The sequence below is a fragment of the Myxocyprinus asiaticus genome, chromosome 28, assembly GCF_019703515.2.
Source record: "Myxocyprinus asiaticus isolate MX2 ecotype Aquarium Trade chromosome 28, UBuf_Myxa_2, whole genome shotgun sequence".
NCBI lineage: Eukaryota > Metazoa > Chordata > Actinopteri > Cypriniformes > Catostomidae > Myxocyprinus > Myxocyprinus asiaticus.
In genome coordinates this window covers 27000545-27020798 of record NC_059371.1, presented here as the reverse complement: position 1 = coordinate 27020798, position 20254 = coordinate 27000545, and the positions used below count along the sequence as shown (strand labels likewise).

Below are 20254 nucleotides of genomic sequence, written 5' to 3'. Positions count from 1 at the left end.
AATGTGTCATAGCAAAGGGTCTGAATATTTATTTTATTTATTGGTTTATTTGTATAGGGACAGTACAAAAACAATTTCAGCACAAAAACTAAAAACTAAAAAAAAAAAAAAAAAAAAAAAAAAAGATGCATTGTACATTAAGATTATAGCACATGCTAATTTGCATCTCAGGTCCCTAGATAGGCTTTTTCCATTAAAAACAACAAATCAAGCAATATAATCTAATCATATAAAAAATATTAATAAATACTAAGGTTGCTCCCAACCCTGGTGACATAGTATAAAAAACTAGACTAAAAATCATTAAGAATTAAAAATGAGTACAGCTCTGGTTTCTTTTAATCCAGCGCTTAACCAATATTATGAAAGATTTTATGTCTGTTACTGATTTTATTTCAGATGGTAGCATGTTCCAGAGTTGGGAACCCTTCACAGAAAAGACCCTTTGCCCCTGAGTTGTTCTGCGATAGTCAACCCTACAGTTACCATTTGATGTGCTCGTTGTTCTACTACATCCTGTTTATTTTGAAATTTACATAATACCTGTGGGGACCAATTTTATGTAGGACAAATTTATAAAAATTAAAAAAATACAACTAAGAGTTGTGTATATACACTATATTGCCAAAAGTATTCGCTCATCTGCCTTTAGACGCATATGAACTTAAGTGACATCCCATTCTTAATCCATAGGGTTTAATATGACGTCGGCCCACCCATTGCAGCTATAACAGCTTCAACTCTTCTGAGAAGGCTTTCCACAAGGTTTAGGAGTGTGTTTATGGGAATTTTTGACCACTCTTCCAGAAGCGGATTTGTGAGGTCAGACACTGATGTAGGATGAGAAGGCCTGGCTCGCAGTCTTCGCTCTAATTCATCCCAAAGGTGCTCTATCGGGTTGAGGTCAGGACTCTGTGCAAGCCAGTCAAGTTCTTCCACACCAAACTTGCTCATCCATGTCTTTATGGACCTTGCTTTGTGCACTGGTGCGCAGTCATGTTGGAACAGGAAGGGGCCATCCCCAAACTGTTCCCACAAAGTTGGGAGCATGGAATTGTCCAAAATCTCTTGGTATGCTGAAGCATTCAGAGTTCCTTTCACTGGAACTAAGGGGCCAAGCCCAGCTCCTGAAAAACAACCCCACACCATAATCCCCCCTCCACCAAACTTCACAGTTGGCACAACGCAGTCAGACAAGTACCGTTCTCCTGGCAACCGCCAAACCCAGACTCATCCATCAGTTTGCCAGATGGAGAAGCGTGATTCGTCACTCCAGAGAACGCGTCTCCACTGCTCTAGAGTCCAGTGTCGGCGTGCTTTACACCACTGCATCCGACGCTTTGCATTGCACTTGGTGATGTATGGCTTGGATGCAGCTGCTCGGCCATGGAAACCCATTCCATGAAGCTCTCTACGCACTGTTCTTGAGCTAATCTGAAGGCAACATGAACTTTGGAGGTCTGTAGCGATTGACTCTGCAGAAAGTTGGCGACCTCTGTGCACTATGTGCCTCAGCATCCACTGACCCCGCTCTGTCATTTTACGTGGCCTACCACTTCGTGGCTGAGTTGCTGTCATTCCCAATCGCTTCCACTTTGTTATAATACCACTGACAGTTGACTGTGGAATATTTAGTAGCGAGGAAATTTCACGACTGGACTTGTTGCACAGGTGGCATCCTATCACAATACTACGCTGGAATTCACTGAGCTCCTGAGAGTGGCCCATTCTTTCACAAATGTTTGTAGAAGCAGTCTGCATGCCTAGGTGCTTCATTTTATACACCTGTGGCCATGGAAGTGATTGGAACACCTGAATTCAATTATTTGGATGGGTGAGCGAATACTTTTGGCAATATAGTGTGTGTATATATATATATATATATATTGCAATGATGCACATGATTTCGTTTTAAAGCCTGATTGTAAAGTGATTTACTGACTGTAAGCACCAGATTGTGATCTGATCCGCCACTGACCTCAGTGCACGGTGTGTTTCAGTAGTCCTTTGAGGCCCTGCACAGGTGTTGAACTTGGGAAGATATCACTCAATTGTTCTCCCATAACAGGTCCAGGTTTTAGATTAATTTCACCGGTCAGCAGCAATAAAATCAATAAAGTTTACAGCTTATGCCATTTTTGCTCATCTGATCTTTGTTTTATAAGTTTTATTTTTTTGCTTTGCAACAATTTGTTTAGTCCACATCTGGAGTATGAAATATAATGCCCATATTCACAGCAGTATAACTTTGTTTGTTCCGCTGTAGTCACAACCCACTGATCAGGTGATGGGGTTTGATTAACTTTCAGTGAGTCATGGTAATTACTGGAAGCCAGCACCAAACAGCAGCAGATCGGCAATAAAAACACTTTGCCTTTGTTGATTTGTTTTCTGATTATCTTTGAGCACTCACTTGCAGCATTGATTCAAATTTGAAAAGTACTAACTAACATATACAATAAAAAAATGCATGATACAAGTTTACCAAGAAAGTGGAGCCTAACAAACCACTCATTCCCTTGGCTGCCATCTTAAGTCAATGTGATATTTTAGTTTTCTCTTTTTAATAAATTTGCAAAGTTATCAAAAATCTGGTTTTTGCTTTGTCATTATGGGGTATGGAGTGTAGACTGATGTGAAAAATAAATAATTTAAAGCATTTTAGCATAAGGCCGAACATGACAAAATGTGAAAAATATTAAGGGGTCTGAATACTTTCTGAATGCACTGTTTTATTTATGTACTTGCTCTGAAATGGCTTTAAAGGGTGAATTTGAGAGAAACCATAATAATCATAATCAAGGCATGTTTTCCAAACTGTTTCAGATCACTTTATTGAAACAGTTTGGACTGATTCCCAGAAATGAATCAAACTTACAAACTCTAACACTATTTGTGCTACTGAAGTCTAAATCAGAGTTACTTTTGCCATACTAACACTCTTGATCCCTCATCTTGAAAATCAGGAGACCAGGAGGGATTGCGAAATTAGCCTGACGAGATTAGGAAAATTAATTTGTAATATTAAAAATGTAAAATTTTTCTCCAGCAAAATCACTGCGAATATACTGTGAAAAAGACATTGAACAGTCCTGATTTACAGTTGTGGAGCAATGTAGTCACTTGGAACATTATAATAATATAAGTAAACATTTGAACTGTGTTTGGTGGACAAAGCACCGGCATTCATTTACCAAGTGTGTGCGGAGGGCAGGCGGTCAGTAGAGCGGTCATCTCGGTGGATCTGGAACTTCTGGATACCGTTCATTCCCTCCAGTGCAGCAAAGCCCTGCAGTGGCACTTTGGATGTGCCTGTAACAAACTGAAGGAATTTGGCCCGGTCAGCCTGGTCAAAGGATCGTAATGCACGCCAGAACCATTGAATCTGTGCAGAAAGAGAGGACAGAAAATCAAATCTGGGCAGACAACCAGAAACCATACACTAGCAGACAGGGCAGAGACAAAACAGGAATGATGATGTGTCAGAACAGTAAAATTAGAAGATTGCATGTGTACTGTAACTGGGAAGTTGCCATGTTAAACAGTAACAGCAGTGTCCTGCAACTGTGATGTTCTATACTTTCAACTATTTAAAATATTAAACACTATTGTATAACAAATCTAACTTAAAACTATTTAAACATGTCTTGTAATATTATTAAACATGCCGTTTTAATGACCTCAAATTATTTCAAAGCCTACATGGAATATTTCACTTTAATTAGTCACACCTCAGGACTATTAATGGTGAAAACTTAAATGAAATAAATGAAAATGAAACAGAACCTAGATTGTACTTTCCCTTTAAAACAAAAGTTAATGACCAAGCCATTTGTCAATTACAACATTCTAAATAACACTTATAACTTATTGAATTTGACTTAAATGCCATAGATCAATATCTCTAATATCAGATTGTAAAATAAATGTCTGCAAGTGTATGCATATAGTGTATATACCTGGATAGAACTGGACTGGTATTTGTGGTATTCTGTATTGGCCTTGAGGTCGTCGATATCAATGGTGGGCAGGCCTGAGATGAGAAGCTCCAGCTCCTGCTCAGTAAAGATGGATATCAGTCTCTTGGGGATGATCTCATAGAAGCCCTCCAGGAAGGCGGCCAGCTGCTTACGGATTGCACCTGTAAAACACAAAGAGATGCTTTAGTCTCCAGTGAGACAAGCTCTATGACCTCCCGTTCCACACCGGCAGTGTTGTTTATTAGTGTATGCACACCTGTCATCTTCATCTGGCAGACCAGATGCACATATTCCTTCTTATTTTCCTCAGTGACAAGGATGTTTGCACCATTGCCCTTCAAATCTCTCACCTCACAGACACCAAACTCCTGGACCTGTGAGCACATGAGGGAGCAGTTACCAAGCCTGATTCTTAAAAAGCTGAATCCAGTTATCCATTTTTTCAACTGTACATTGAAATAATTCAATGCCTGTTTTAACTGTCTTAAAATTCTAGATTGGAGCTTTAGTGTGAACATTTTCTTTAAAGAAGACAAAATAGTATAGCTACAAAACTTCCACAAATAAACAAATATATATATATATATATTACACACACATATACATACATACACACACACAGATCAGCCACAACATTAAAACCACCTGCCTAATATTGTGTAGGTCCCCCTTGTGCTGCCAAAACAGCACCAACCCACAATTGTATTCTTCTCACCACAATTGTACAGAGCAGTTATCTGAGTTACTGTAGACTTTGTCAGTTTGAACCAGTCTGGCCATTCTCTGTTGACCTCTCTCATCAACAAGGCATTTCCATCCGCAGAACTGCCGCTCAATGGATGTTATTTGTTTTTTGCACCATTCTGAGTAAATTCTAGAGACTGTTGTGTGTGAAAATCCCAGGAGATCAGCAGTTACAGAAATACTCAAACCAACCTGTCTGGCACCAACAATCATCCATGTGATTATCTAATCAGCCAATTGTGTGGCAGCAGAGCAGTGCATAACATCAGCAGATACAGGTCAGGAGCTTCAGTTAATGTTCACATCAACCATCAGAATGGGAAAAATGTGATCTCAATGATTTTGACTGTGACATGATTGTTGGAGCCAGATGGGCTGGTTCTGCGGATGGAAATGCCTTGTTGATGAGAGAGGTCAACAGAGAATGGCCAGACTGGTTCAAACTGACAAAGTCTGCGATAACTCAGATAACTGCTCTGTACAATTGTGGTGAGAAGAATATCATCTCAGAATGTTATTCTGAGATGCAGGTTGGCCCTGTTTTGGCGGCACGAGGGGGACCTACACAATATTAGGCAGGTGGTTTTAATGTTGTGGCTGATCGGCGTGTGTGTGTATATATATATATATATATATATATATATACACACACACGCACGCACGCACGCACGCACGCACGCACGCACGCACGCACGCACACACACACAGACGGTCAAAAGTTTGGAATAATGTACAGATTTTGCTGTTTCAGAAGGAAATTGGTACTTTAGTTCACCAAAGTGGCATTCAACTGATCACAAAGTATAGTCAGGACATTACTGATGTAAAAAAAACAGCACCATGACTATATGAAAAAAGTCATTTTTGATCAAATCTAGACAGACCCCATTTCCAGAAGCCATCACTCCAACACCTTATCTTTGAGTAATCATGCTAAATTGCAAATTTGGTACTAGAAAATCACTTGCCATTATATCAAACACAGCTGAAAGCTATTTGGTTCATTAAATGATGCTTAACATTTGGGTTTGTTTTTGAGTTGCCACAGTATGCAATAGACTGGCATGTCTTGAGGTCAATATTAGGTCAAAAATGGCAAAAAAGAAACAGCTTTCTCTAGAAACTCATCAGTCAGTCATTGTTTTGAGGAATGAAGGCTATACAATGCTTGAAATTGCCAAAAACTGAAGATTTCATACAAAGGTGTACACTACAGTCTTCAAAGGCAAAGAACAACTGGCTCTAACAAGGACAGAAAGAGATGTGGAAGGACAGATGTACAACTAAACAAGAGGATAAGTACATCAGAGACTCTAGTTTCAGAAATAGACTCCTCACATGTCCTCAGCTGACAGTTTCATTGAATTCTACCCGCTCAACACCAGTTTCATGTACAACAGTAAAGAGAAGACTCAGGGGTGCAGGTCTTTTGGGAAGAATTGCAAAAAGGTTAGAGTGGGCAAAGAAACACAGACATTGGACAACAGATAATTGGAAAAGAGTGTTATGGATCTTAACCCCATTGAGCTTTTGTGGGATCAGCTAGACTGTAAGGTGTGTGAGAAGTGCCCCACAAGACAGCCACATCTATGGCAAGTGCTACAGGAAGCGTGGGGTGAAATGTCACCTGAGTATCTGGACAAACTCACAGCTAGAATGCCAAGGATCTGCAAAGCTTTCATTGCTGCACGTGGAGGATTTTTTTTTATGAGAACTCTTTGAAGTAGTTATTAATGTCCTGACTATACATTGTGATCAGTTGAATGCCACTTTGGTGAATAAAAGTACCAATTTCTTTCCATAAGAGCAAAATCTGTACATTATTCCAAACTTTTGGCCACCAGTGTGTGTATGTATGTGTGTATGTATATATATATATTATTTTGGCCAGATTTCAAAAGTATTACACAATTATTATTATTTTTTCAATGCCTGTTTTAACTTGAAGCTCTAGTGAGAACACTTTCTTTAAGACAGGCAAAATAATATGGATTTACATTAACTGCAATGATATCGTTATTTGGCCATAGCAACAAACTTATTGGTTATTGGTATAAGCCAAAGATTCTGTCCCTATCTATAAGTTATTAAAATTCCAACTGACCTCTGTGCTGAATGTCAGCTCGTAGCCCAGAGTAGAGACATCATTCTCCAACAAGTAGACCAGACCTTGGAAGAAAGGATAGTCCTCGCTTTCCATGTCTGTATACCTGTGGCACGTATTCAAGTACCAGCTCAGTCTATATACACTGCAGCACTATTGGTAGCAATAATAATAAAAAAACTGTGGTTTTGATGAGAATAACCTAGGCAGTTACCTGACACTCTTGCCCAGAATGTGCTTGTAGAAGCTGCGTGTGAAGTAGCACTCTAGTAGCCTGTTGTCATAGACGGCCTTGGCCACCACACGCCCCACAAACTTGAAGTAGCTGAGGTGGTTGGGGTTGCAGTGGGAAGAGGGGTTGATGGTGTAGGTCACCCGGTCACCGGGGGAGGTGCGGAACAGGGCGTACATGGGGTTGAACATCTCTCTGGAGATGATCATGTACCACTCTCTCAACAGACCACCTGCATCCTGACCCTCCTCCCCTTCAAATACTATATAACTGTAGAAGAACAGAGAGGCAGAGAGAATGATTGGCTAGCTGATATGCGAATTGGTATGCACCAGTTCTGGAAACAAATTCAAGTTTACAAGGTTTACTTCTGAAGAAGAACTAATTACTGGATTGGCCAAAGTTTGCCAGTTTAGTGGCATCTTTGGAAGACACAGAGTTCAGTTTGAAATACTTGGTTGCAAGTAAACTAGATTTCCATGAGCAGAACAATATACTTAGCTGTTTTCTGTCTGTGAAACTTTTGGATTTCTTCATTATCTATTCTGTAATATATTTTACATATGGTTCTCTACTCTGTCCCCCTGTTGATTTACTGTAATGTTGACAATGTTAGTGTGTTAGCTTTGGTTTCTACATAGGTCTTTTATAAGAGGTCTGTGGAGTGTCTGTCAAACAAAATATGCATACTACATAAATATACAAAAATACTATTTTAAATGTCTGGAGGGCTTGTTTGCATCTATAAAAAAATGTGTGTACATGCGATGAGAGAGACAGTGAGAAAGCCTGAGAGTTTACAGTCTGTTCTTCATGTCCTCTGGGCTCTTGCGGTGCAGCTCTCTGTAAGAATCTTCAAAGACGTGGTCTCTCCTCACATGGACGGCCATATCCTCTTTCCTCAGCCCCTCATCCAGACGCTCCAACTCCTGACGGAAGTACCTAAAAAACACACTTATTAGATAATACTCAACCCAGATAATAACATGAGAGAAGATATATTCAGAGTAGTGGGCTATGTGCTAAAAAAATCACTACGAAAAAGAAAAATGTGGTTGTTTCTCATGGACGGTGTGGAAAAACCATTACAGCGAGAGAGGAAAAAAAGAGAAAAATAGGAAAAGGTAATTCTCTAAAATGTGAGGTCAACATGAAACAGCATTCACAAAACATTTTAATGACATAATCTGTTGTTTTTCTGTGTGAGGATATTCAATGAGAAACATTTTAGAGAGGAACTTCACTTTATCCTACGAGAACTGATTAGCTCATGCAAGTGGGTGATACATAATAGAATGGAGCATGGTGGTTGGAGGGGAGGGGTTGATAAATAAGTGGGCTTGGTGACATCAGCCAATAATGACTCCAGAGGTGGAGCAAATGATTACATTTGAATGAAAGATTACAAACATTTATTTTACTGGAATAACATCCAATGATGAATTGCGCACAATAATAATAAGTAACATGTATTAAGAAGCAAACAGGGTCAAACTTGATTTCATGTTGAATGTAACAGGCAGTCGAAAGGACTTACTTGCGCTTAACATCAAAGTCCAAGATGCGGATGTAGTCAACCAGAACAGCGAATGGCCCATCTGCCAGATGAGTGGTGGATTGGCGCAGGATCTGATTCAGCACTGTGCGGTGAGTCTCTGTTAAAAGGATAGATAGAGTTCACTCTGTGGCTAGCCTATATAAGTATTCAACATTCATTCCTCTCCACCGTTTGAACCTCAAATGGGGACGTGGGGGCAGCTTGTGTACGATTGACTCACCTGCAAAACGCAGAAACTTCTGTGTGTCTGGAGGCAGGTTGGAGGATATGTGCATAGAGGAGGGCTCTCGGGAAAAAAATGGATCCAGGGAGGAGGGTGTGGCAGGGGTGAGAGGGGCAGGGGACAGTGGAGGTGGCTCATCCTTGATGTGTGACAGCTGACTCTCCCGTGTGTCTCGAACCGGAGGTTTGCTTTCACGCTCGGTGGCGTGCACCAGAAAAAAGGCCTCCACTGCTGGCTGCAGCACTACAGTACAACGCAAAAGATCCGTTAGTATGAAATAATTCTCTTATTTCTCAAAACATGTAAAAAAAAAATATATATATATATATATATACATACACACACACACACACACACACACATACATATATTAAATCTGAGGAGTCATTTCTGCACCATTAGCACAACCAGGGACTGAAACAAAATGTTTTTCATTTCGGTTCGTTCAGAGCAAAAACTGTATTTTTTGGTTCCGGTTCAGTTCCGTAGCCTCCTTTCCAAAAGGTTACCGGTTAGAACAAAATAAAAGAACGGTTAATAACATTCTTTTAAAATGACAGTAGGGGTGGGTGAAATACCAACTGCAGTGTTGCCAGATCTCGCAAGAGAAACAAGCATCTTGGTCTGGAAAAACAAGCCCAAAATAAGCAATACATTTTTTTCCTGTGTGGTGGATTTATCAGCATAGAAATCATAACAAGCAGTTAATTAACAGTTAAGTATAATTTTATTTACATATCTGCTTCTAAGTCAATATCCGGTAGCATCAAATCTGTATTAATGCATCATATCTAACAATAATTCAGTGAAGACTTGGAAACAAATGAGAAATGTACTTTTTACCTCTAATAATGTTTTCCTTGTATCTGGATTAGATGTGCATGTACAGTATATGTAGTAATTATACATAGTTGTTAAAAAGGTCTTCATTCAGAGAATGCGACATCCACTACAGGCAATTAGGCAAAGTAATGTGCGATACAGAAGTTTCCTTCAGTTTCAAAGCACGTTTAATTTTTTTGGGCAACATGAATTGGTGTAGTTCCAAAGATTTACTGTGATAAACCCTTTGGCTTTAGTTTCATGGAAAAATTATTCAATAAAAATTAACTGGTTATAACCAGTTACCAGCATTTTAAAATAACGTTTTCACTCCGGAACAATTGAAAATCACTTTGTTCTGGTTTTCTGTTATGTTCTGCTAAAAATTTTGTTCATTTTCAGTCCCAGAGCACAATAATTTTTTTTTTTGCAAAAATAAACACTGATGGATCAAACAGATAGTCCCGCCCCAAACTCATGCCATTGGTTGAGTCAATTCTGCTGTGTCGAGCAGTTGGCCGCTCAAACAAACAGAGCAATATTTGAATAGCTCAACCGAGCCACATTGAAAGTATTTTAACATCGTAAGTTACACACTTTAGCTTTAATATTTTAAATCTTAACTTTTAAGATGTATCGTACCTAAAACTGCATGCTGGTCGTGAGACTCCTCGAGCTCCTTTAGACACTCTCCCAGCATGTCCCACAGCTCATCCAATAAAAGCTGCTCACTTAACAGTGGCAGGTCAGGCAAACGCTCCTCCTGTTCTTGCTGACTACTGCTCTCTTCACCTACACCTACACACAGACATATTCTTTTTAACATCTACTTGTGCTGTTTATAATGTAGTTGTAAAAACTGTAAAAACGTTTAACTCCTCCCAAAGTTCCTCTCACACAAACAAGATGAACAGTGCATGTGTAAAGAGATATCTCCAGTTCTGGATGCTGATTGGTCAAAACATAATTTCTGTTGTGTTAAAATACGTACAACAGAACAGATACTAGTTACTGTATATATTACATAAACCATAGAGGCCAAATTGAAACATTGGTTTACATGAAAGGGGGCTATATCTTCTAACTGAGGGATGGCATTTAATGAAGCATAGCCATTTTTCAAGACCTCACCTAATGCTGCCTGGTCCTGTTCTAAGGGCGAGGGCTGGTCCACATCCATGGGTGAATCGTCCCTTTGGGCTGCTGGGGGCACGGCAGCAGAGTGCATCTCAGACTGGACCAGAGGAACCAAGGAACAAGGTGAAATTCATGACAAACCCCCAGACAGAGGAAGAGAGAACAGAGTGTGTGTAATGTGGGGAGAAAAATAAACCAGAAGTAGAGCTAGAGAAAGAGCACAGTGCATCAAAAGAGGGGTTGGGAAGGGCTTAAGCACAGAAGCCTAGACAGCCAGCCAAACTCAAACCACATACAAAGAGACAAGCCAGAGCAGAGAAAATCAGGAAGCTGGATGCAGCATTCAAAAATCTCAAACCCCTGCACCATAATGGGTACAAAAGCAGACTTTCTGTATTTTATGCAGTACAATGCAGTGAAAGGCAGGGCAGTGGAGTGGTGGAACAAAGAGCTGGGGATTAGAAAAGAATTATAGGTAGGATTTGTGACAGAATAGCTTGGTTTGACACTGGAGAACATTTGTGGGCTCAGTCAGTTTAGCCATTTTTAAAATATTGATCAGGTGTCTGATCATTAGAGCATCAGTGTGGAAATTTTCAAGGCTGTATAGTTTTCATTTGAAATGCAAGCAAATTAGAGATCATATATGATTTACTTTTATCATTTGATGTGTAATTAGAGTTGGTCAATATCTCTTTTTTTTTTGTGCAAAATATTCACACTGATTTTGTTTAGCTAAATAAAAATAAGCAACATTGCGAATATCACTGTGATTTTAATGCGCACATTATTTGACCATTACATTTTCTAAAAACATTGTCACTGGGACAGTTTCGGCCTACCTTTTCTTGCTATTCGCGATTATATTTTATACTCTAGTTTAAACTTTATCACCATCGCTTAAAGGACTTGGATAAACCAAGATCAATTTTAAACTTCCATTTATAAAAAATTGCAGTTCAGAAGTCAATCAATTTCTGAATCCGTTCTTCTGAACCTTCTGTTTCAATTAATCATAAAAAAAATTTTTTTTAAAAAAGAGAGATGTATATAAAATATAATCAAAAGAATCAAGATACACACTCATCACTTTATTAAGTACACCTGTACACAGGCGCTTCAGTTAATGTTCAAATCAACCATCAGAATGGACACAAAATGTGATCTCAGTGATTTCGACCGTGGCATGACTGTGCCAGATGGGCTGGTTTGAGTTATTCCTGTAACTGCTCTCCTGGGATTTTTACGCATAACTGTCTCTAGTTTACTCAGAATGGTGCCAAAAACAGAAATCAACCAGTGAGCGACGGTTCTGCAGAAAGAAACACCTTGTTGATGAGAGAGGTCAACGGAGAACGGCCAGACTGGTTTGAGCTGACAGAAAGGCTACGGTAACTCAGATTAGGGCTGGGCGGTATATCGACTTTTAAAGATATATCAATATATTTTCAAACGCGATATAGTCTGATGTTGCGCTACATAAATTGTTTCTTCCGTAAAGCCATGCCAGTGTTTGTATCTCTCCACTCTCACACTCTCCGTGCAATCCCGCCCCCACTTTCCCTCTGCGGCAAAACCAGCCCCACTCGATCACAAGTTCTCCTGCAACATAGGAGACACAGCACCAGTCCACACTGCCAAAGATTACTCACCCTGTGTCTCAATCAGCTCCCTATGTCGTGAATCAGTATATCGTGATCACGAATTCGGGCACTGGTAAGGGTACTGGTCCACTGAATATTGGGACACTTATAACTCAATCATCCGCGACACGTTAACGAGCTTGCGCATTTTAGCGCAGCTGATATTAATGACACTATCATTCATTTTAGTTGAAGATATTCAAACGTACAGTGTTATAGACCTTTTTCACACTCCAGGTTTTGGAACGTGGAAGTAAACATTTGCAGGGTAAACTTCGATAGCGGTGAAAGGGAGATCACAGCAAATATTATTTTCACTTACCCATTTGCTCCAAGACCAAAAGAAAAAATCCACTATTACGTTTGAATGACTTTCCAGAGGAGGAAAAAAATAGAGACCGGTGGATTAAGACAGTCAGATGGGAGTAGATGCCAAATTTACTGTCACTCTCTCAGGCAGCTGTAATAGAAACCCCCTCGCAGCTGTGGTAATACTTTTAAAACAAATTCCAGGGTAGGGATGCACCGATATCACCTTTTCTCTTCCGATCCGATATCGGAAATCTCAGTATCGGCCGATACCAGTGTTGTTTTTTTGCATAATCAGTTTAGAATATCTTTACATTATTGTATGGAACTAATTGGGAGTACTCTTTAATATGTAAACACAAACCTCTAACTACATATTATTTCAATATAAATGTATAGCTTAAGAACCACTTTATTATTAACTAGTATACTGGATAATGTAGCAGCAAAATTAACAGAAATTCCAGTCTTCAGTAGAAAAGAAACCAGTGTTTTATTTTTGCCTTTTTTTTTCTAAAAATGTTTCAACTTGCATCTGGACTTTAAAGGATTCAGATCTCTTTTTTGTTCAATTTAGTTGTAAGATATCAGTTCACTTTTCATTCACACAGTTATTTTTTGGAACCCACTCAACTTAAATATTGTTATAAATTGTAAACAAATACTAATGATGATAATATTAATAATAAATTGTTATTAATATTATTATTATTGACTTTTAATTTTAATTTTAAATACAACAGTAATATATTTAAATCATGCACTTTTTAAACCCTAACGCTTTTATTTTGACATTTATAAGTGAACTGAACTATTGAGCATCTACATCTGAGATGCTGTTCTTGAGTAGTGCTCAAATATTGCACACCGCTGTGAAGGCTAAAAATAGCCACGAGTGCATCACCAGCCTGTGCGTGAGTTTGTGTCAACAGAGCAGCACCATTCACTAAAGTGCTGGCGCTGCGCATACTATATATTTACTTATTAAACAGCTTGTTTTATTAAGCCTTTTGTGATTCAAAGAGCTAACGCACGTCTTCAAGTGGCTTTGAATAAAATGCATGAGTCATATGAACTGCTTTAATGGTGTTTTTATGGTTCTTTATGTCATTTTTGGAGCTTGACAGTAACGAACATGACACACAGTATCGGATTTGGATCGGATTTGGATACCCGATCCGTCTAAAAGCTTCAGTATCGGAGCCGATACCGATCCAGGTATCGGATCGGTGCATCCCTATTCCAGGGTAATATAAAAATAAGCATAATGATATAAACTTACACTAAATTTTTTTTACAAATTATAATATTAAAACAAAAGCTACATAAGGTGGAAATGCGTCATCACAGTCTGTGAAAAAGGTCTATTATAACAGATAAATGGCATAAAGAAATAAAAATAGTGTATTTTAAGCCTTCTTTAAACAACTTAAATATTTAAAAGATTGTTTCACTTTCATGGTAATTATGAATGAAAGACATTACAAACATCATCTCTTTTTAAGAGAAAATAATGCTTGGACTTCACTTGTGCTCGTCATCTAATGACTCGAGACTACAGAAGACACGAGGACGTTTCCGGTAAGGGAACATAGTGAGCAACGATGCTCCCTGGTTTTTACAGTGCATTGAGGGATTTTTTAGGGAGCAAACAAACTGCAGTATGAAGAGTGTGTTAAACTTTGTGCTGCTGCTGCAACCCAGGCAGAGAAGCATTCGCCATCTGAAAAGTCTTCTGCCCCAAAACAAAGCACATTGCAAGCTTCATTTAACATCTCACATGTGGCTTTGACTTACAACTGAACATTTAAACCACTTCGTAGAAAATACCGAGATATATATCGTGTAACACCATTCAGCCTAAAAATACCGAAATATGATTTTTGGTCCATATCGCCCAGCCCTAACTCAGATAACCCCTTTGTACAATTTTAGTGAGCAGAATAGCACCTCAGAATGCACAACATGTCAAACATTGAGGCGGATGGGCTACAACAGTAGGAGACCATGTCGGGGTCCACTTCTGTCATAGAACAACATAGAACAGCCGAGGCTGCAGTGGACCTACCATCTGTGTACCTCAGCAGAAATCGAGATTCAGAAATACTCAAACCAGCCCATCTGGCACCAACAATCAAGCCACGGAGATCACATTTTTTCCCCATTCTGATGCTTGATGTGAACATTAACTGAAGCTCCTCACCCGTATCTGCATGATTTTATGCATTGCACTGCTGCCATATGATTGGCTGATTAGTCGCATTAATAAGTAGGTGTACAAGTGAACCTAATAATGTGGTCTGCGAGTGTATTTGATTTCGTGATATCGACCAGCCCTGTGTGTAAGGTATTACAAGTCCTCCAAGTAAATTTAGTAAAATTTTTAAGAGCCATAAGTAATTTGACCCTTATGCTAATTGATATGAGCCCTAAAGTACACATTTCAGGGTATTATGAACATCAGTTTGTTTGTGTGTGAAAAGGTGAGTAAAGTCAGTAGCAGTCTGCCTGCTGTAAGTGCGGCCCATGCTAACCGTGGCTGCGCTGGCCATGCCAGCTGGGGGATTGTTGGTTGCAGAGGTACTGGGGGTGGATGATCCAGCCACAGCAGCGGATGCAGCAGCAGCAACAGAAGAGGATGCAGATGATGAGGGTGGGGGGGCCTGCTGTAGACGGCGTGCCCTCTGCCCCTCTCTCACCATCTGAATGATGGCGTCCGCTTCAGCCTCTAGCTGACGGACTGCAGCCTGGATACTGCTGGCCGAGCCCAGACTTGTCGAACCTGCAGAAATAAGAAAGAGAAACAAGGAAACAGAGAGAGATTTTGATTCAGAGACAGACCTGTAAACATAACAAAGGCCGTCTACAGGGCTCAATGAGAGCAGCGACTTAACTAAAAGCTTGGAAATGCTCTTATAGGATTAGAGGATGCCTCTGTGTTAAAAGGGACAGTTAATTTTTTTATTTTTCAGTGAACTATTCAGAGTATTTTTGAGCATGTGTATGACTTACTTAGTCTTCCTCCTGTCTGCTTGGCTTTCTTGTTTGCACGCCTTGTGTCTTCTCTAAGCTGGATGATGACCTGCAGCACGCGCAGGAAGAACTTCTGTGTGGAGGTCTTGGACGTGAGTGAGCTCATGCAGGGCAGCTGCAGCTCACGGCCGCCTAGTGTGCGCTTCTGAGCAGCCACAATCACCACGCTCTCTGACCCATCAAACCTGTGACCCCGCATGGACCCAAGAAAAAAAAGACAAGTGCTGTTACTGTAATTAACCTTTACATGCAGAAGAGAGGCAAAGTAGGTAAAGTCCTGCATCAGCCCTAAATTATAATACACTTTTTTTTTTTTCATTCAATTAGCAGAAGGTTTTATCCAAAGCAACCTAAATCAAACTCCTGAGGTAGGCTGAAACAGTCTCTCCTCACCTGCTGGTCATCTTGCCTTTGGGGCGTGTGGTGATGGATGGGTCCTCATGAGAAGCTTCAGGAGACTGAGCATCAGCACGGCCTCTTCTCTGCTGCTCCAGGTTATATTCCCTCAACTCCGCCAGTAAAGTGCCTACAAAGAAAGAGAGGACATGAACACATGAGATCAATTAAAGGGGCCATATCATAAAAAAATAAGATTTTCCTTGATCTTTGGAAATAAGAGATTGACGTACTATGTATACACTCTCTAAACTTTTGTAAAGTTTCCTCCCCAGTCCACCCGGACAATTTATAGAAATTATGCAGCAAAAACAGGTAATTCAGAAACATCTTGGTATGACATCATAACCATGTTTGTTTGTTTATGTTTTTACGCCATGCCAGGTTCTGTGGCTATTTTCATGGCGAATTGTTTTTTAAATAAAATACAATAAAACAGTATAGTGATTAAAAACCAATACAAGGTTTTTAAGATCTATTTTGGCTAACTGATTTAGGCCTGGCTTTGTTAAAAATCTTTTCAAAAGTGTTTCCTCAAGGAATTAAAACCAGCACAACCAAAATGAGCTTCAAAGACAGGGGACTCTGGCATGAAGCACATACTGGTGAATCTTCTCCTGATATTCAACACAACCACGAGCAAATTAACATGACCGCCCACATTTACATATCAATGCCAAATCAATATACAGCATCGTGACTCCCTGATAAATGATAGTGTAAACTATCTACACAGAAGTTAGCCAATCAAAACAAGAGGCCAGTTCAATATAGAAATTATACAGTACAGTAGCAATCACAGTTTATATAATTCTAAGGGTTTGAGAGAGGGTCTTAAATGGTCATGTACATTACAAAGCTGATAACATAAAAGCCATTCAATTTGGAGGGGGAAATGCTAAAACAAAAAGAAGTGTAGAAAAAGATTCATAGAAGCCAGAAGGTATACAATTTAGTTAATTCCCATAATGATATTCAAAATCCTGTAGTGGTGTGGTACTGACCGATTTGTTTGCAGAGTGTGTATCCGAGGTGACGGGCCCCGCTGAGCAGCAGTCTAAGGACAGTGTCTCGGGTCAGAGCGTCCCCTCTGGACAGCTGCAGCAAGATGTTGGCTGCATCCTCTAGACCTTCCTCTGAACACGAATGGGAGGTCAGCACCTGGGCACAAACCATGGTTGGTTACTAATCACACTGTTGAGTTGAGTCAAAAGAGCCCAGTCATGAGGCGACGTAAGTGCATGCGCATTAAATACCTCTACAGAGAGCTGCAGCTGTTTCTCTGTTAGTCCAGCAGAGGCCAGTTTGGTTTCGTTGTCAGTGCTACTCACGGCTGCCTTTAGTTTACCTACTAAAAATGAGAGATACAAGGAACTGATTTACTGAAGTAGTGCATCACTAGAGACCAAAACAGTGGTCCATACCAAAACAAGAGAGCCTGACTAAAACACAAATCTGTCTTAATTTAATTCACCTAAAGATACAAAGAAAAACTGCAGATTATCAGAGTCAGTCAACCAATTTCTTACATGGAAATCTCTTGTACATGTCTCTTTTTCTCACATGATAAAATTATTTACTAAAATCAATATTTCATGTACATTTATTTACATGGTAACTAACCAAGTAATAAGTAGGATAATGTACAGTCAGCTGGCCAAAATAATGATAATGACCTGCAGAGTGTACATATTCTTAATTCAGGTTGAGTACTTCTCAGAGAAAATACATCTCATATGATTTACCAATCCATTTCACTAGAATTAAGCATGACAACTTAAAACAGTTGCTGTTGTTATTCTATGTTTTTAATCAATAATTATATTCCCCAAAACTCTGCTGACAGGACAATTCTTGAAAAAGTGGCTTACCAGCAATACTGCTGGAGGTGGTGGTGCTGCCTGCAACAGCAGTGCCTGCTGTAGTGGCTGGCTGAGCAGGCGTTGGGACCAATGATCCCTGCGTGGAGCTCGTACCTGTCGTTACTGAGATGGTCCCTGAACCCACTGTGGTTTGAGTGGCAGGGGCAGAGTGTGTGGCAGTGGGAGCCTGAGGCACTGGGTGGCTGGCAGGAACCTCCGTGGCCTTATTGTCAGGCAGAGCAATAGAGATAAGAGAGAGCAAGCGTAGCAGTTTCTCAGTGAGCAGAGAACTACGACGGATCACTGGGTGGGACAGCATGTTCATCAGCTGACCCAGGGGAGATGCCTCGAGACTAAACAGTAGCCCCTCTGTCTCACCAGCGCCTCCTAGGGGCACAGTCTTCATGGAGGCTTTGCCCTTGCGGCTCACATTCATGTTGTCCAGCTTAACCAGGAGATCCCAGAAGTCAGTGGAGATGCCCAGAGACTGTGGTGTACCTGAGCAGGTGCTCAGGGAATTGTGGGTAGAAGAGGAATTGCTTGGGGTAGCTGAGGAATTGCTCTGGCTGGTGCCACCCAACCGGCAGCTTCCACTCACAGTTGGTGTTGAGCTGGCACAAAGACGAGAGTCCAGCTCCAAAGAGGACAGAGGGTCCTTACAGCGCTGCTGAGTGAAGTGACTGGGGAATACCTACAGACAATAATAGACAGATACACAGACTTCAAAAGAATGGACTGAAAAATGACTTGGCTAAGAGCAGTGGTTCTCAACTGGCTTTGCTTTACCAAATTTGTTTCTTTTACCAAAGTAAACAAAAAGGACATGTTGACATCTGCCTAATTTGGCTAGCTTCTACCGAGGGTAAATTAATTTGATACAAAATACCAGATAGTTTGACTGGACGTAAAACTGTTGACGTCAACAACAGAAAGACATGAAGTGTTTTTCACTTGCCTTTTAAAAGTTAATAACGCTGTTTATTTTGCTATCCTAACAAGGCATGATTTATATGGTCAGATGCTCTTGCATCCAATTTTATTTTTTTGGGCTGCGACACCCCAGTTGAGAACTACTGATTTAGAGCCCTTTAGCTCAAGTGATACTCTCATACCTTGGCCAGTTGGATGAGTGTATCCAGTACATGTCGACAGACAACTGGAGCTGCTTGTGGGTGGATGTGAACAGTTGATCCACCTCCTCCCCCTGAACAGGCCACTCCTGTTCCTGTAACTCCACCTCCAAGCCCTCCTGAGCTCATGCCGCCTCCTGCTGAATGCCTCTCCGCGTGTTTCCTGCCCGATGCCCGCTGGATCTGAAAAATGTTAGTCCTGCACCCCAGAGCTGCATCCATCGATACAGACAGCCAGGAAAGCTGACTGGAACTCCGCGACTCCACTCTGTTCAACAGCTCCAGAGAGGAAGATGATGATGAGGAGGATGATGAAGAGGCTACAGCAGCCTGCGGGAATGAAGAGGAGCCCTTGCCTCCGCTGGAAGTGCCCTGGCCCAGCGAGCGCTTGCCGCGAGACTCTTCCAGACGTGTGGTCTCCACACAGAGCTCGCTCTCGCTGCTGCGCTGCAGGATGGACAGCAGGCTGCGGATGACCCAGCCTCGTGTTTGGGAGTGGTAACACAAGTTACGCAGCACCCGGTGGAGACGGCTGGTGTTTAACTTGGGCTCGTCCACAAAAAGCAGCACTAGAAGGCAGGATAAGGCCTCGTGGTCCAACAGGAGACGCCCTCGCAAGCGCAGGAGAGAATCCACATTAGAACTAGATGGGCTAGATTTAAAAACAAACAAAAGACAAATTACAGATACTGGAATTGTAACTACACAACAATAAATGAAATATGCTGGACATAAAGCATCTTTCATTTAAAGGTATAGTTTATCAAAAACTGAAAAATGCTAAAATCAACTCACCCTCAGTAACTCGTGTCATTCCAAACCTGTAGACTTTCTTTTTTGGAACACGAAATTTTAAGCAGAATGTCACCATTCACTTTCATTGTATGGAAAAGTGATGTAATGTAAGTCAGTGGTGACTGAGGCTGTCAGTCCCTAACATTCAGCCTGACATTCTTTTGTGTTCCACAGAGAAAAGAAAGTCATACGGATTTGGAACAACATGAGGTTGAGTAAATGCTGACAATTTGTATTTTTGGGTGAACTATCCTATTATTGGAGAGATATAATATTTCACATTTAC

General features: G+C 40.5%; 1 protein-coding gene across 9 annotated transcripts in view; it reads right to left on the bottom strand.

Annotated features, from left to right (window-relative positions):
* Positions 1-20254, bottom strand: part of LOC127419154 (E3 ubiquitin-protein ligase HUWE1-like) — an 83541-nt gene that overhangs the window by 2381 nt on the left and 60906 nt on the right. For 8 of the 9 annotated variants that reach the window (XM_051660316.1, XM_051660315.1, XM_051660322.1 and 5 more), the window contains 17 exons: positions 19156-19825; positions 18053-18734; positions 17438-17532; positions 17186-17342; positions 16179-16311; positions 15765-15970; positions 15287-15534; positions 10795-10897; positions 10306-10461; positions 8839-9084; positions 8598-8715; positions 7862-8002; positions 7043-7330; positions 6829-6934; positions 4237-4354; positions 3960-4141; positions 3195-3385 (listed from right to left, as the gene is read on the bottom strand). In XM_051660316.1, coding sequence (XP_051516276.1) covers positions 3195-3385; positions 3960-4141; positions 4237-4354; positions 6829-6934; positions 7043-7330; positions 7862-8002; positions 8598-8715; positions 8839-9084; positions 10306-10461; positions 10795-10897; positions 15287-15534; positions 15765-15970; positions 16179-16311; positions 17186-17342; positions 17438-17532; positions 18053-18734; positions 19156-19825 — 3840 coding nt within the window. The remainder of the gene's footprint in view (positions 1-3194; positions 3386-3959; positions 4142-4236; positions 4355-6828; positions 6935-7042; positions 7331-7861; positions 8003-8597; positions 8716-8838; positions 9085-10305; positions 10462-10794; positions 10898-15286; positions 15535-15764; positions 15971-16178; positions 16312-17185; positions 17343-17437; positions 17533-18052; positions 18735-19155; positions 19826-20254) is intronic. The other variant, XM_051660323.1, reaches the window with a different exon arrangement.